The sequence below is a fragment of the Macaca mulatta genome, chromosome 14, assembly GCF_049350105.2.
Source record: "Macaca mulatta isolate MMU2019108-1 chromosome 14, T2T-MMU8v2.0, whole genome shotgun sequence".
In the NCBI taxonomy this organism is placed as follows: domain Eukaryota; kingdom Metazoa; phylum Chordata; class Mammalia; order Primates; family Cercopithecidae; genus Macaca; species Macaca mulatta.
Genome location: NC_133419.1, coordinates 130,543,584 through 130,558,599, shown reverse-complemented (window position 1 = coordinate 130,558,599; position 15,016 = coordinate 130,543,584). Strand labels below are relative to the sequence as shown.

The window sequence follows — 15,016 nt, the reverse complement described above, 5'->3', positions numbered from 1 at the left end:
TAAAAGACAACCCACAGAATGAGAGAAAACATTTGCAAACCATTTCTTTAATAAGCAACTCACATCTAGTATATATAAAGAACCCTGACAACTCAGTAACAAAAAGACAACCCAATGGGCAGAGCTCCAGGTGGACCCCAAGGAAGATATACGAATGTCCAGTAAGCACATGAAGATGCTCAATATTGTTAGTTATCAGGGAAGTGTAAATTAAAACTACAGTGACATACCACTTCACATCCACTAGGATGGCTAGAATCAAAGTTGGATAATAACAAGTGTTGGTGAGGATGTGGAGAAATCAGAATCTTCATACACTTTTTTTTTTTTTTTTTTTTTTGAGACGGAGTCTCACTCTGACACTAGGCTGGAGTACAGTAGTGTGATCTTGGCTCACCGCAATCTCCGCCTCACAGGTTCAAGCTATTCTCCTGCCTCAGCCTCCTGAGTAGCTGGGATTACAAGCACCCACCCCTACACCCAGCTAATTTTTTTTGTATTTTTAGTAGAGTTGGGGTTTCACCGTGTTGGCCAGGCTGGTCTCGAACTCCTGACCTCAGGTGATCCACCCGCTTTGGCCTCCCAAAGTGCTGGGATTACAGGCATGAGCCACTGTGCCTGGCGAGATTTTTTTTAAAGAGACTTATCTAACTTATAAAAACTTCAGGTTATATGTTGTGGTTTCTGAACTGTCTAGTATGATATATGACTTTTTCTTTTTTATTCTCTCTTTTTTAAAATTTGAGGCCGGGAGTGGTGGCTCACCCCTGTAATCCCAGCGCTTTGGGAGGCTAAGTGAGGTGGATCACTTGAGGTCAGGAGTTCGAGACCAGCCTGGCCAACATGGTGAAACCGCATCTCTACTAAAAGTATAAAATATTAGCCAGGCGTAGGGTCTGGTGCCTGTATTCCCAACTACTCGGGAGGCTGAAGCAGGAGAATTGCTTGAACCCAGGAGGCAGAGGTTGCAGTGAGCCAAGACTGTGCCACCATACTCCAGCCTGGGTGACAGAGTGAGACTGTCTCAAAATAAAATTTGAGACAGGGTCTTGCTGTGTTGCCCAGGTTGGAGTCAAGGGATCTTCCCACCTTAACCTCCTGAGTAGCTGGGATTACAGCTGCATGCCACTATACTTGACAAATTTTTCAAATATTTAAAAAATACTTTATTGCTGAAAAATTCTAGCAATTATCTGAGCTTTCAGCAAGTCATAATCTTTTTGTTGGTGGAAGGTCTTGCCTTGATGTTGATGGCTGCCACTGATCTGGATGGTGGTCACTGAAGATTGGAGATGTGGCAGTTGTTTAATAAGACAGTGATGAAGTTTGACACATGGGTTGAATCTTTCTTCCCCTACCCTGCTCTACCCCCTGGTTTTTTGTTTTTGTTTTTGTTTTAATTAGAGGTGGGTCTCACTCCATTGCATTGAGCTCCTGGGGCTCAAATAGTCTTCCTGCCTCAGCCTCCCAAAGTGCTGGGATTAGTCATGAACCCCTGCATCCAACCTCCTGGATCTTTCTTTCATGAGGATTCCTTTTTTTTTTTTTTTTTTAAGACAGAGTCTCACTCTGTCACCCAGACTGGAGAGCATGGCATGATCTTGGCCCACTGCAACCTCCACCTCCCAGGTTCAAGCAATTCTGCCTCAGCCTCCCGAGTAACTGGGATTATAGGTGCCTGCCACCACACCCGGCTAATTTTTTGTATTTTTGGTAGAAATGGGGTTTCACCATGTTGTCCAGGTTGGTCTCGAACTCCTGACCTCAGGCAGTCCCCCTTCCTGGGCCTCCCAAAGTGCCAAAGTGCTGGGATTACAGGCGTGAGCCACTGTGCCCAGCCTTCACGAGGATTTCTCTACAGCGTGTGATGCTGTTTGATAGCATGTTACTTTCAGAAGAACTTCTTTCAAAATTAGTTGATTGCTGGGTGTAGTAGTTCAAACCTGTAATCTCAGCACTTTGGGATGCTGAGGCCAGGAGTTCGAGACCAGCCTGGGCAACATAGGGACACCCCCATCTCTACCCAAAAAAAAAAAAAAGTAAAAATTAGCCAGGCGTGGTGGTACACCCCGTAGTCCTAGATACTTGAGTGGCTAAGACAAGAGGATTGCTTGACCCTAGGAGTTCAAGGCTACACAGTGAGCCATGATCATGCCACTGTACACCAGCCTGGGTGACAGAGTGAGACCCTGCCTCTAAAAAAAAATTGTGATCTTACCTAGCTCTTCTGGATAACTTGCAGCTTTGACATTAGCACTTGCAGCTTTACCTTGCACTTTTATGTTATGAAGATGGCTTTTTTCCTTCAACCTCATGAACCAACCAACCTCTGCCAGCTTTTCTGAATTTGTTTTAGAGGCAGGGTCTCACTCTGTCACCCAGGCTGGTGTACAGTGGCTTGATATCAGCTCACTGTAACCTCTGCTTCCCAAGCTCATGAAATCCTTCAGCCTCAGCCTCCCGAGTAGCTGGAACTACAGGCATGTGACACCACGCCAAGCTAATTTTTGTATTTTTTGTATAGATGGTGTTTCACCCTGTCGCCAGGCTGGTCTTGAACTCTTGAGCTCAAGCCATCCACCCACCTCAGCCTCCTAAAGTACTGGGATTATAGGGTGAGGCACTGTGCCCAGCTAAAAAAAAGGTTTTAATTAAAAATTTTTTAATTGGAGTTGATCCTCTCAAACCCTGCCACTGCTTTATCAACAAGGTTTATGTAGTTTTCTAAATCCTTTATTGTCATTTCAACAGTGTTCCTAGTTTCTTCACCAGGAGTAGACTCCATCTCAAGAAACCACCGTCTTTGCTTATCCACTCCTTATCTGTTCAAGTTTTATCATGAGATTGCAGCAATTCAAGCTTCTCCATTTTGAATTCTAGTTCTCTTGCAGTTTCCAACACATCTGTAGTTACTTCCTCCAAGAAAGTCTTGAAGTCATCATGAAGGCTGGAATCAGTTTCGTCCAAGCTCCTGTTAATGTTGATATTTTGACCTCCTCCCATGAATCTCAGTCTTAATGGCATCTAGAATGATGAATCTTTCCCAGAAAGTTTTCACTTTGCTTTGTGCAGATCCATCAGCAGAATCTGTGGCAGCTCTAGCCTTTTGAAATGTGTTTCTTAAATAATAAGACTTGAAAATCAAAATGACTCCCTGATCTATAGGCTGCAGAATGGATGTTATATTAGCAGCCGTGAAAGCAACATCAATCATGTACCTCCTTATCAGAGCTCCTCAATGACGAGATGCATTGTTGGAAAGCAGTAAAATATACTGAACGCAATCTTGTAAGCAGTAGGTCTCAACAGTGGGCTTTTAAAACATGCAGTAATCCATGCTGTAAATAGATGTGCTGTCATCAGGCTGTGTTGTTTCACTTATAGAGCACGGCAGAATAGATTGAGCCTAATCATTAAGGGGTCTAGGATTTTCAGAATAGTAAATGAATATTGGCTTCCAGTTAAGTTACCAGCTGCATTAGCCACTTACAAGAGAGGCATCCTGTCCTTTGAAGCTTTGAAGCCAGGCATTGAGTTCTTTCTAGCTGTGAAAGTCTCTTTCCAGTGTAAGGCTGTGTTGTCTACATTGAAAACCTGTTGTTTAGTGTAGCCACCTTCATCAGTGATCTTAGCTAGCTCTTCTGGATAACTTGTTGCAGCTTCAACCTCAGCACTTGCGGCTTCACCTTGCACTGTTATGTTATGGAGATGGCTTCTTTCCTTCAACCTCATGAATCAACCTCTGCTAGCTTCCAACTTTTCTTCTGCAGCTTCCTCATCCCTGTCAGCCTTCACAGAATTGAAGAGAGTTAATGGCCTTGCCCTGGATTAGGCTTTGATTTAAAGGAGTATTGTGATTGGTATCGTCTTCTGTCCACACCAGGCAAACTTTCTCCATGTCAGCAATAAAGCTGTTTTACTTTCTCATCATTTGTGCGTGCACTGGAGTAGCACTTTTAATTTCCTTTAAGAATATGTACTTTGCTATCACAGCTTGGCTAGCTGTTTGATATAAAAGGTCTAGCTTTCAGGCGCTCTCTGAGCTCTCAACATGCCTTCCTCACTAAACTTAATAATTTCTAGCATTTCATTTAAAGTGAAAAACGTGAGATAGGTGGATCACTTGAGGTCAGGAGTTCGAGACCAGGCTGGCCAACATGGTGAAACCCCCTCTCTACTAAAACTACAAAAATTAACTGGGGTTTGTGGTGCACACCTGTAATTCAAGCTACTCTGGAAGCTGAAAGGAGAATTGCTTGAATCTGGGACGTGGAGGTTGCAGTGAGCCAAGATTGTGTCACTGCACTCTAGCCTGGGTGACAGAGCAAAATTCTGTCTCAAAACATAAAAAAAACAAAGTGAGAAATGTGCAACTCTTACTTTCACATAGTCATTTAGAGGCCATGGTAGGGTTATTAATTGGTCTAATTTCAGTATCCTTGTTTTTCATGGAATAGGGATACCTGAGGAGGAGGAGAGAGATGGAGGACTGACTAGTGGGAAAATCAGTCATAACGCACACAACATTAAGTTCACTGTCTTACATGGGTGCAGTTTGTGGTACCCCAAAACAATTACAGTAGTAACATCAAAGATTACTGATCACAGATCACCATAACAGATATAATTATAATGAAAAAGTTTGAAATACTGCAAGAATTACCAAAACGTGACACAAACGTGAAGTGAGCACAAGCTGGTGGAAACTGGCACCGGTAGACTTGCTGACGCAGGGTTGCCACAAATTTCCAATTTGTAAAAAAGACAGTATCTGCAAAGTTTAATAAAGCAAAGTGCAAGAAGATGAAGTATGTCTGTGTATCCAAAATATATTGGTCCGTATAAGTTTGTGTTGGGGAGCATATCTTGGGCCTGAGTTTCCGCAGACATATTGGGAAATGCATGTGATAAATACATGGTATGGAATGTATTTCCTCATCATCACCTTCTTCTCATCCTGTACTTCTAAGTAGATCAGAATTCGTACCATGTATGTGAACAGGCATGACTTATAGGAGGTATTCTTGAGCCATTTTATTTGTTCTGTGGAGTTAGTTCTCCCTCCAGCTTCCTGGAGAGTAAGTCTTAATAACTGTGCTGATCACTTTCAGGAAATACCAACAATCTTTTCAAGAACTAATAAACTTAGAGTGAAAGCTTTCCCTCCTTTCCCACCTCAGGCCTACTATAGGCCTGCAGTTGAAGAGTTGGGTGTGATTTGCCTCCTCTTTCTTTCTCTCCTCCCCAGCGTTCTTCTTTCACTCTTCTTCATTTGCTGGCTGTGGTTTCTGGCCCGTCCAGGAAGAAAAGGTCTTTGATAGTAATGTTAGTAGCAGCAGCAACTAATGTTTCTGTAGCATTGATTATGTTGCTAGTTACTATTCTAAACGCTTAACGTGTTAGATCATTTAATCCTCAGAACTCTATGAGGTGTGTTGTGTTATATTTATTATACCGCTGAATATGTTAAGATACAGAGGGTTTGTTTAATGACTTGCCTAAGGTCACACAGGTAAAAATAGCACCAGCATGCAAAGCCAGCATTGTGGTTCTGGAGTCTGTGCTTTCAGCCACTCCACTGTGTTGCCTTTATATACTGTTGGGAGATAGTAGGCGTACTTCTTGGCCTTGGCTGTTGTTTAAATCAGACTTACGTGCCCTTCAGAGTCTTTTCAGTTGTAGTATTTTCCATAGACCTGAGATAAAGGATCAGCGTGCCTTGAAGCCCCTTTCCCTGCAGGGAAGTAAGCAGAGAAGTAGAATGGGGTTTACAGCTCACAACAAACTGGTGACTCTCAGCAAAAATCCTTTTCATATCTACTCTTTGAACATGGAAGATGATTGAAGGTGGATGTAACTCAAGGTTGAAAATAGTTTTCCACTACCCCCTTGTGTAAGGTGCCCTTGTGCCTCATTTGAGAATGTAGTACATTATCTATTGTTTGGGGCCTATTCAAGATTGAAATGGTTTCATTTTAATACTCTGATGCACATGTCTTCCAAATATGCTGTTTAATTTCTTGCCTTCACACCTTTGTTCATGCAGATGGTCCCTGGATTATAACTAATTCACTTGCTCTGAAAGCATGTTTCTTCCCTCAACCACATGATCCCAAAGTAAGCACTCTTGAAGGCCATGCTTTAAAAGCTGGTTTCTTGGGATGCAATAAATGAACAAAACACTTCATATATAGCCCTCCCATTTTCTTCCTCTTCATCTCATTTTTTGAGACCTAAATCAGCAAATATGTTAAATGATGATTTGTGTACACCAGTCCCTGGCTGTCTAGTGCCTCATTGTGGCTTGACTTCAGGAAGGGTATGTGGAGCACTCAGTTTACATTTGAACTTCTGTCACTAATTATGGTCAAGATAATTATTTCAGTAGCTTTACCCGACTGCTTTGGATCAGAGAAGTCTGACATGGAACAGTCCCAAATTGATCATTGTGTCTTCTCAAGTTATAATAGTCTGTGACTTTTATTTTTTTAGACAGAATCTTGCTCTGTCACCAAGGCTGGAGTGCAGTGGTGCAATCTCAGCTCACTGCAACCTCCACCTCCCAGCCTCAAATGATCCTTCCACATCAGCGTCCTGAATAGCTGGGACTACAGGCCCATGCCACGACACCCCCCTAATTTTTATGTGCTTTTAGTAGAGACGGGGCTTTGCTATTTTGGCCAGGCTGGTCTCAGACTCCTGAGCTCAAGCAATCCACCTGCCTTGGCCTCCCTAAGTGCTGGGATTACAGGTGTGAGCCACACACCTGGCAACCTTTTAAAATTCATCCTGAAATCTTGGGTTTTTTTCTTTCCTTTTCCTTTTTCCCATCTTTCTTTTCCTCTATACATTTACCTGCATAAAACATGAACAGGGATGCTTATGTAATGGATTGTTTAGTGTTTACACTGGCATTGCCTGCTGCGTGCTCACATTTAGAAACAGGAATGATAATATGCCTACTGACAGAGATACGATGATGATCAATTAATTATTAAATGTGAAACATTTCAAATACTGTCTGGTACATAGAAGACACTCTGCAGTTGTCACTGTTCACAAACTGTTGCAGCCTGCAGCTCATTAAAACATTGGTTCACAGGTCGGACGTGGTGGCTCACGCCTGTAATCCCAGCATTTTGAGAGGCCGAGGCGGGCCTATCACCTGAGGTCAAGAGTTCAAGACCAGCCTGGCCAACATGGTGAAACCCCATCTCTACAAAAATACAAAAATTAGCCAGGCATGATGGCGAGTGCCTGTAATCCCAGCTACTCGGGAGGCTGAGGCAGGAGAATTACTTGAACCTGGAAGGCGGAGGTTGCAGTGATCCAAGACCGCTCCTCTGCACTCCATCCTGGGTGTCAGAGCGAGACTCTGTCTCAAAACAAAACAAAACAAAAAAAAAAACATTGGTTCACAGACTTCATTGGTTGGACAGTTTGGAAGGCAGATAAGGAGAATATATTTCTTTACAGTTCCTACCTTGAAGTTTCTCTCTCACTACCATCTTTCAGCTTTTTAATTTAGTGCAGTGGCCACATGAAAATGATCTAAATCACATTTTATTTAAACTACTAAAATATCAATTAATGCTTTATTTTATGTATTTTTTAGGACATTTCTGATTCATTTGCATCCTTGAAGAGCATCTGTAGAAGAGGAAGTAAAAGATGGGTGTGAAAACGTTTACTCATAGCTCCTCTTCCCACAGCCAGGAAATGCTTGGAAAGCTAAATATGCTGCGAAATGATGGACATTTTTGTGATATCACTATTCGTGTCCAGGACAAAATCTTCCGGGCACATAAGGTGGTACTAGCAGCTTGCAGTGATTTCTTTCGCACCAAACTTGTAGGCCAAGCCGAGGATGAGAACAAGAATGTGTTGGATCTGCATCATGTTACAGTGACTGGCTTTATACCTCTTTTAGAATATGCTTACACAGCCACTCTATCAATTAACACAGAAAATATTATTGATGTTCTAGCAGCAGCCAGCTATATGCAAATGTTCAGTGTTGCCAGCACTTGCTCAGAGTTCATGAAATCAAGCATTTTATGGAATACACCTAACAGCCAACCCGAAAAGGGTCTAGATGCTGGACAAGAAAATAATTCTAACTGCAATTTTACTTCTCGAGATGGGAGCATTTCTCCCGTGTCCTCAGAGTGCAGTGTGGTAGAAAGAACGATTCCTGTCTGCCGAGAATCCCGGAGAAAGCGCAAAAGCTACATTGTTATGTCTCCTGAAAGTCCTGTAAAGTGTAGCACACAAACAAGTTCACCCCAGATATTGAATTCTTCAGCTTCCTACTCAGAAAATAGAAACCAACCAGTTGACTCTTCCTTAGCTTTTCCCTGGACTTTTCCTTTTGGAATTGATCGAAGGATTCAGCCTGAGAAAGTTAAGCAAGCAGAAAATACCCGGACTTTAGAATTACCTGGCCCATCTGAGACCGGTAGAAGAATGGCTGATTATGTGACTTGTGAGAGCACAAAAACTACCTTGCCTTTAGGTACCGAAGAAGATGTCCGGGTCAAAGTAGAAAGGTTAAGTGACGAGGAGGTCCATGAGGAAGTGTCCCAGCCTGTCAGTGCATCTCAGAGTTCCCTGAGTGATCAGCAGACAGTTCCAGGAAGTGAGCAAGTCCAAGAGGACCTTCTGATTAGTCCACAGTCTTCCTCTATAGGTATAATGGCTTCTGTGTTTTTCTTGGTGCTATAAAGTCAATTCAAACGTTTTTAAGTTCCTGTTAGATAAAAAAGTTGTGTGCTCGGTCATACAGGAAATATAAAGAAGAGTAAAACGTGATAACTGGATTTGCTTGAGATGCTATTAGTACTATCATTTATTTTTTACAAGTTGCACATTAGGGAAAATAAAAATAATTGAATAATATCTGGTGGGACAAAGGCAGATACACACACACCAAAAAAACAGTTAAATCCAGTTTGTGTTTTATTCTTTATTAAAATATGTATTGAAAACTTACCATGTGCCAAGCAAACATTGGTGATACATAAAGAACAACACATAGTCCCTGCAGTGAAGAGGTTAATCATCTAATTGGGGAAGCAGATATGTAAGTAAATTATTACAGTGAACTATTAAAAGTGCTGATCTGGAGGTGTGAACAAAGTAGTATGGTTGTAACAAAGGAAAGAGCAAGTTAACACTATATATTTGAGTTGGGTCTTATGCAATAAGTAAGAGTTTACCCAAGCATGGGAACGTCATTTCTGTGAAAACATATAAAAACAGCAGCGCATATATGTAAACACAGGTATGGAAGAGCATTGTGTGTTTGGTAAACAGTGAATTCAGTGCAAAATGATGTAAATAAGCACAGATGCCTGAAAGTGTAGACGATAGCAGGAGATAAGATAAAAAGGAGTGGTTGAGTGCAGGCTGTGAAGAGCCTTGAATCCTGGTTTCAGTAGGGGTTGCATTTAAGTGCAGGTAAAGGAATCCCTTCTGCAGTAACTTAACTGTAGCAGAGTTTTATTTATTTTTTCTTTATTATTTATTTATCTTTTTAGATTGAAAATAAAATGATTTAAAGTTGTTTTCTCTGGCAGTATTTTTTTCTTTTTCTTTTTTTTAATTCAAGTTCTGGGGTACGTGTGCAGAATGTTCAGTTTTGTTACATAGGTGTACATGGCATGGTGGTTTGCTGCACCCATCAACCCTTCGTCTGTATTAGGTATTTACCCTAATGCTATCTCTCCCCTAGCCCCCCACCCCCTCAACAGGCCCCGTTGTGTGATATTCCCCTCCCCGTGTCCATGGATTCTCATTGTTCAACTCCCACTTATGAGTGAGAACATGTGGTGTTTGGTTTTCTGTTCTTGTGTTAGTTTGCTGAGAATGATGGTTTCCAGCTTCATCCGTGTCCCTGCAAAGGGACTCATTTTTTATGGTTGCATAGTATTTCATGGTGTATATGTGCCACATTTTCTTTTTCCAGTCTATCATTAAAGGACATTTTGGGTTGGTTCAAAGTCTTTGCTATTGTGAATCGTGTCACAGTAAACATACATGCACATGTGTCTTTATAGTAGAATGATTTATAATCCTTTGGGTGTATGCCCAGTATTTGGATTACTGGGTCAAATGATATTTCTAGTTCCAGATCCTTGAGGAATCGCCACACTGTCTTCCACAATGGTTGAACTAATTTACACTCCCAACAGTGTAAAAGTGTTCCTGTTTCTCCACATCCTCCAGCATCTGTTGTTTCCAGACTTTTTAATGATCGCCATTCTAACTGGTGTGAGATGGTATCTCATTGTGGTTTTGATTTGCATTTCTCCGATGACCAGTGATGATGAGCTTTTTTTCGTATGTTTGTTGGCTGCATAAATGTCTTCTTTTGAGAAGTGTCTGTTCATATCCTTCGCCCACTTTTTGATGGGATTGTTTATTTTTTTCTTGTAAATTTGTTTAAGTTCTTTGTAGATTCTGGATATTAGACCTTTGTCAGATGGATAGATTGCAAAAATTTTCTCCCATTCTGTAGATTGCCTGGTCACTCTGATGATAGTTTCTTTTGCTGTGCAGAAGCTCTTTTGTTTAATTGGGTTCCATTTGTCAGTTTTGGCTTTTGTTGCAATTGCTTTTGGTGCTTTAGTCATAAAGTCTTTGCCCATGCCTGTGTCCTGAATGGTATTGCCTATGTTTTCTTCTAGGGTTTTTATAGTTTTAGGTCTTACGTTTAAGTATTTAATCCATCGAGTTAATTTTTGTATAAGGTGTAAGGAAGGGGTCCAGTTTCAGTTTTCTGCGTATGGCTAGCCAGTTTTCCCAGCACCATTTATTAAGTAGGGAATCCTTTCCCCATTGATTGTTTTTGTCAGGTTTGTCGAAGATCAGATGGTTGTAGATGTGTGGTGTTATTTCTGAGGCCTCTGTTCTGTTCCATTGGTCTATATCTCTGTTTTGGTACCAGTACCATGCTGTTTTGGTTACTGTAGACTTGTAGTATAAAGTCAGGTAGCATGATGCCTCCAGCTTTGTTCTTTTTTCTTAGGGTTGTCTTGGCTATGTGGGCTCTTTTTTGTTTCCATATGAAATTTAAAATAGTGTTTTTTGGTTCTGTGTAGAAAGTCAGTGGTAGCTTGATGGGAATAGCATTGGATCTATAAATTACTTTGGGCAGTATGACCATTTTCACAATACTGATTCTTCCTATCCATGAGCATGGAATTTTTTTCCATTTGTTTGTGTCCTCTCTTATTTCCTTGAGCAGTGATTTGTAGTTCTCCTTGAAGAGATGCTTCACGTCCCTTGTAAGTTGTGGTTTTGGGTATTTTGTTTTCTTTGTAGCAATTGTGAATGGGAGTTCACTCATAATTTGGCTCTCTGCTTGTCTGTTATTGGTGTATAGGAATACTTGTGATTTTTGCACATTGATTTTGTATCCTGAGATTTTGCTGAAGTTGCTTATCAGCTTTAAGGAGTTTTGGGGCTGAGACAGTGGGGTTTTCTAAATATACAATCATGTCATCTGCAAACAGAGACAATTTGACTTTCTCTCTTCTTATTTGAATACCCTTGACTTCCTCTCTTCCTATTTGAATACTCTTTCTTTCTCTTGGCTGATTGCTCTGGCCAGAACTTCAGTACTGTGTTGAATAGGGGTGGTGAGAGAGGGCATCCTTGTCTTGTGCCTGTTTTTAAAGGGAACGCTTTCTGCTTTTACTCATTCAGTATGATACTGGCTATGGGTTTGTCATAAATAGCTCTTATTATTTTGAGATATGTTCCATCAATACCTAGTTTATTGAGAGTTTTTAGCATGAAGAAGTGTTGAATTTTTTAAATTTATTTTAAATTTATTTTTTATTTAATTTAATTTTTTTTTTTTTTTTTTTGAGACAGAGTCTCATTCTGTCACCAGGCTGGAGTGCAGTGGCACGCACTGCAACGTCCCCCTCCCGGGTTCAAGCAGTTCCCCTACCTCAGCCTCCCGAGTAGCTGGGACTACAGAGGCGTGCCACCACACCCAGCTAATTTTTGTTTTTTTAGTAGAGATGGGATTTCACCATGTTGGCCAGGATTGTCTTGATGTCTTGACCTCGTGATCCTCCCGCCTCAGCTCCCCAGAGTGCTGGGGTTACAGGTGTGAGCCACTGCACCCGGCCAGGGGTGTTGAATTTTATCGGAGACCTTTTCTGTGTCTATTGAGATAATTGTGGTTTTTGTCATTGGTTCTGTCTTATGTGATGGATTACGTTTATTGATTTGCATATGTTGAACCAGCCTTGCGTTCCAGGCATGAAGCCAACTCGATCCTGGTGGATAAGCTTTTTGATGTTCTGCTGGATTCAGTTTGCCAGTATTTTATTGAGGATTTTCACATCGATGTTCATCAGGGACATCGCCCTGAAATTTTCTTTTTTGTTGTTGTCCCTCTGCCAGGTTTTGGCATCAGGATGTTGCTGGCCTCATAAAATGAGTTAGGGAGGAGTCCCTCTTTTTCTGTTGTTGGGAATGGTTTCAGAAGGAATGATACCAGGTTCTCTTCGTACCTCTGGTAGAATTCGGCTGTGAGTCTGTCTGGTCCTAGGCTTTTTTTGGTTGGTAGGCTATTTCAGGAGAGTTTTTAACATGAAGGAGTGTTGAAAAAAAATTTTTTTTTTTTTTTTGAGGTTCTGCTTCAATTTCAGAACTTGTTATTAGTCTATTCAGGGATTCGACTTCTTCCTAGTTTAGTCTTGGGAGGGTGTATGGTCCAGGAATGTATCCATTTCTTCTTGATTTTCTAGTTTATTTGCATACAGGTGTTTACAGTATTCTCTGATGATAGTCTGTATTTCTGTGGGATCAGTGATGATATCCCTTTTATCATTTTTTATTGTGTCTATTTGATTATTCTCTCTCTTTTTATTAATCTGGCTAGCAGTCTATCTATTTTGTTAATCTTTTCAAAACAGTTCCTGTATTCATTAATTTTTTGAAGGGTTTTTCATGTGTCTGTCTCTTTTGGTTCTGCTCTGTTCTTAGTTATTTATTGTCTTCTGCTAGCTTTTGAATTTGTTTGCTCTTGCTTCTCTAGTTCTTTTAATTGTGATGTTAGGGTGTGGATTTTACATCTTTCCCACTGTCTGATGTGAGCATTTAGTGCTGTAAATTTTCCTCTAAACACTGCTTTTAGCATATCCCAGAGATTCTGGTACGTTGTCTCTTTGTTCTCATTGGTTTCAGAGAACTTTGTTATTTCTGCCTTAATTTCGTTATTTACCTAGTGGTCATTCAGGAGCAGGTTGTTTAGTTCCCTGTAGTTGTGCAGTTTTGAGTGAGTTTCCTAATCCTGAGTTGTAATTTGATTGCACTGTGGTCTGAGAGGCTGTTATGATTTCCGTTCTTTTGCATTTGCTTCCAATTATGTGGTCTGTTTTAGAGTAAGTGCTGTGTGGTACTGAGAAGAATATATATTCTGTTGATTTGTGGTGGAGAGTTCTGTAGCTGTCTATTAGGTCTGCTTGGTCCAGAGCTAAGTTCAAGTCCTGAATATCCTTGTTTATTTTCTGTCTCGTTGATCTGTCTAATATTGACAGTGGGGGGTTCAAGTCTCCCACTGTTATTGTGTGGGAATCTGAGTCTCTTTGTAGGTCTCTAAGAACTTGTTTTATGAATCTGGGTGCTCCTGTATTGGGTACGTATATATTTAGGATAGTTAGCTCTTCTTGTTGCGTTGATCCCTTTGCCATTATGTAATGCCCTTCTTTGTCTTTTTTGATCTTTGTTGGTTTAAAGACTGTTTTATCAGAGACTATGATTGCAACCCCCACTTTTTTTTTCCTTTTCATTTGCTTGGTAAATATTCCTCCATCCCTTTATTTTGAGTCTGTGTGTGTCTTTGACCCATGTGAGATGAGTCTCCTGAACACAGCACACCAATGGGTCTTGACTCTTTATCCAATTTGTCAGTCTGTGTCTTTTAATTGGGGCATTTAGCCCATTTACATTTAAGGTTAATATTGTTATATGCAAATTTGATCCTGTCATCATGATGCTAGCTGTTTATTTTGCACATTAGTTGATGCAGTTTCTTTATGGTGTCATTGGTCTTTGTATTTTGGTGTGTTTTTGCAGTGGCTGGTACTAGTTTTTTCTTTCCATATTTAGTGCTTCCTTCAGGAGCTCTTGTAAGGCAAGCCTGGTGGTTACAAAATCCCTCAGCATTTGCTTGTCTGTAAAGGATTTTATTTCTCCTTCACTTATGAAACTTTGTCTGGATATGAAATTCTGGGTGGAAAATTCTTTAAGAATTTGAATATTGGCCCCCACTCTCTGCAGAGCGATCCACTGTTAGTCTGATGGCTTCCCTTTGTAGGTAACCTGACCTTTCTCTCTGACTGCCCTTAACATTTTTCCTTCATTTCAACCTTGGAGAATCTGACGATTATGTCTCCTGGGATTGCTCTTCTTGAGGAGTATCTTAGTGGTGTTCTCTGTATTTCCTGAATTTGAATGTTGGCCTGTCTTGCTAGATTGGGGAAGTTGTCCTGGATAATATTCTGAATTTGTTTCCAATTTAGTTCATTTCTCCCTGTCACTTTCAGGGACCCTAATCAATCGTAGGTTTGGTCTTTTCACGTAGTCTCATATTGCTTGGAGGTTTTGTTTGTTCCTCTTCAATCTTTTTTTCTCTAATCCTGTCTTCATGCCTCATTTCAGTAAGTCTGTCTTCATTCTCTGAGACTTTTTTTCCGCTTGATCCATTCAGCTGTTGATAATTGTGTATGCTTCGTGAAGTGCTCATGCTGTGTTTTTCAGCTCTATCAGGTCATTTATGTTCTTCTGTAAACTGGTTATTCTAGTTAGCAATTCCTATAACCTTTTGTCAAGGTTCTTAGCTTCCTTGCATTGGGTTAGATAGAACATGCTCCGTTAGCGCAGAGGAGTTTGTTATTACCCACCTTCTGAAACCTACTTCTGTCGATTTATAAGATTCATTCTCTGTCCAGTTTTGTGCCCTTGCTGGAGAGGAGTTGCAATCATTGGAGAAGAG

At 40.8% G+C, this 15,016-nt stretch overlaps 1 protein-coding gene across 24 annotated transcripts in view; it reads left to right on the top strand.

Moving 5' to 3' along the window:
• Positions 1-15,016, top strand: part of ZBTB44 (zinc finger and BTB domain containing 44) — an 85,903-nt gene that overhangs the window by 32,980 nt on the left and 37,907 nt on the right. For 22 of the 24 annotated variants that reach the window (XR_013404430.1, XM_077964688.1, XM_077964687.1 and 19 more), the window contains exon 2: positions 7,616-8,689. The exons of the other annotated variants lie outside the window; for them this stretch is intronic. Coding sequence is in view for 21 of the 22 variants with exons in the window: in XM_077964688.1 (XP_077820814.1) it covers positions 7,672-8,689 (1,018 nt within the window). In the remaining variant the exon portion in view is untranslated. The remainder of the gene's footprint in view (positions 1-7,615; positions 8,690-15,016) is intronic. 24 annotated transcript variants of the gene reach the window in all.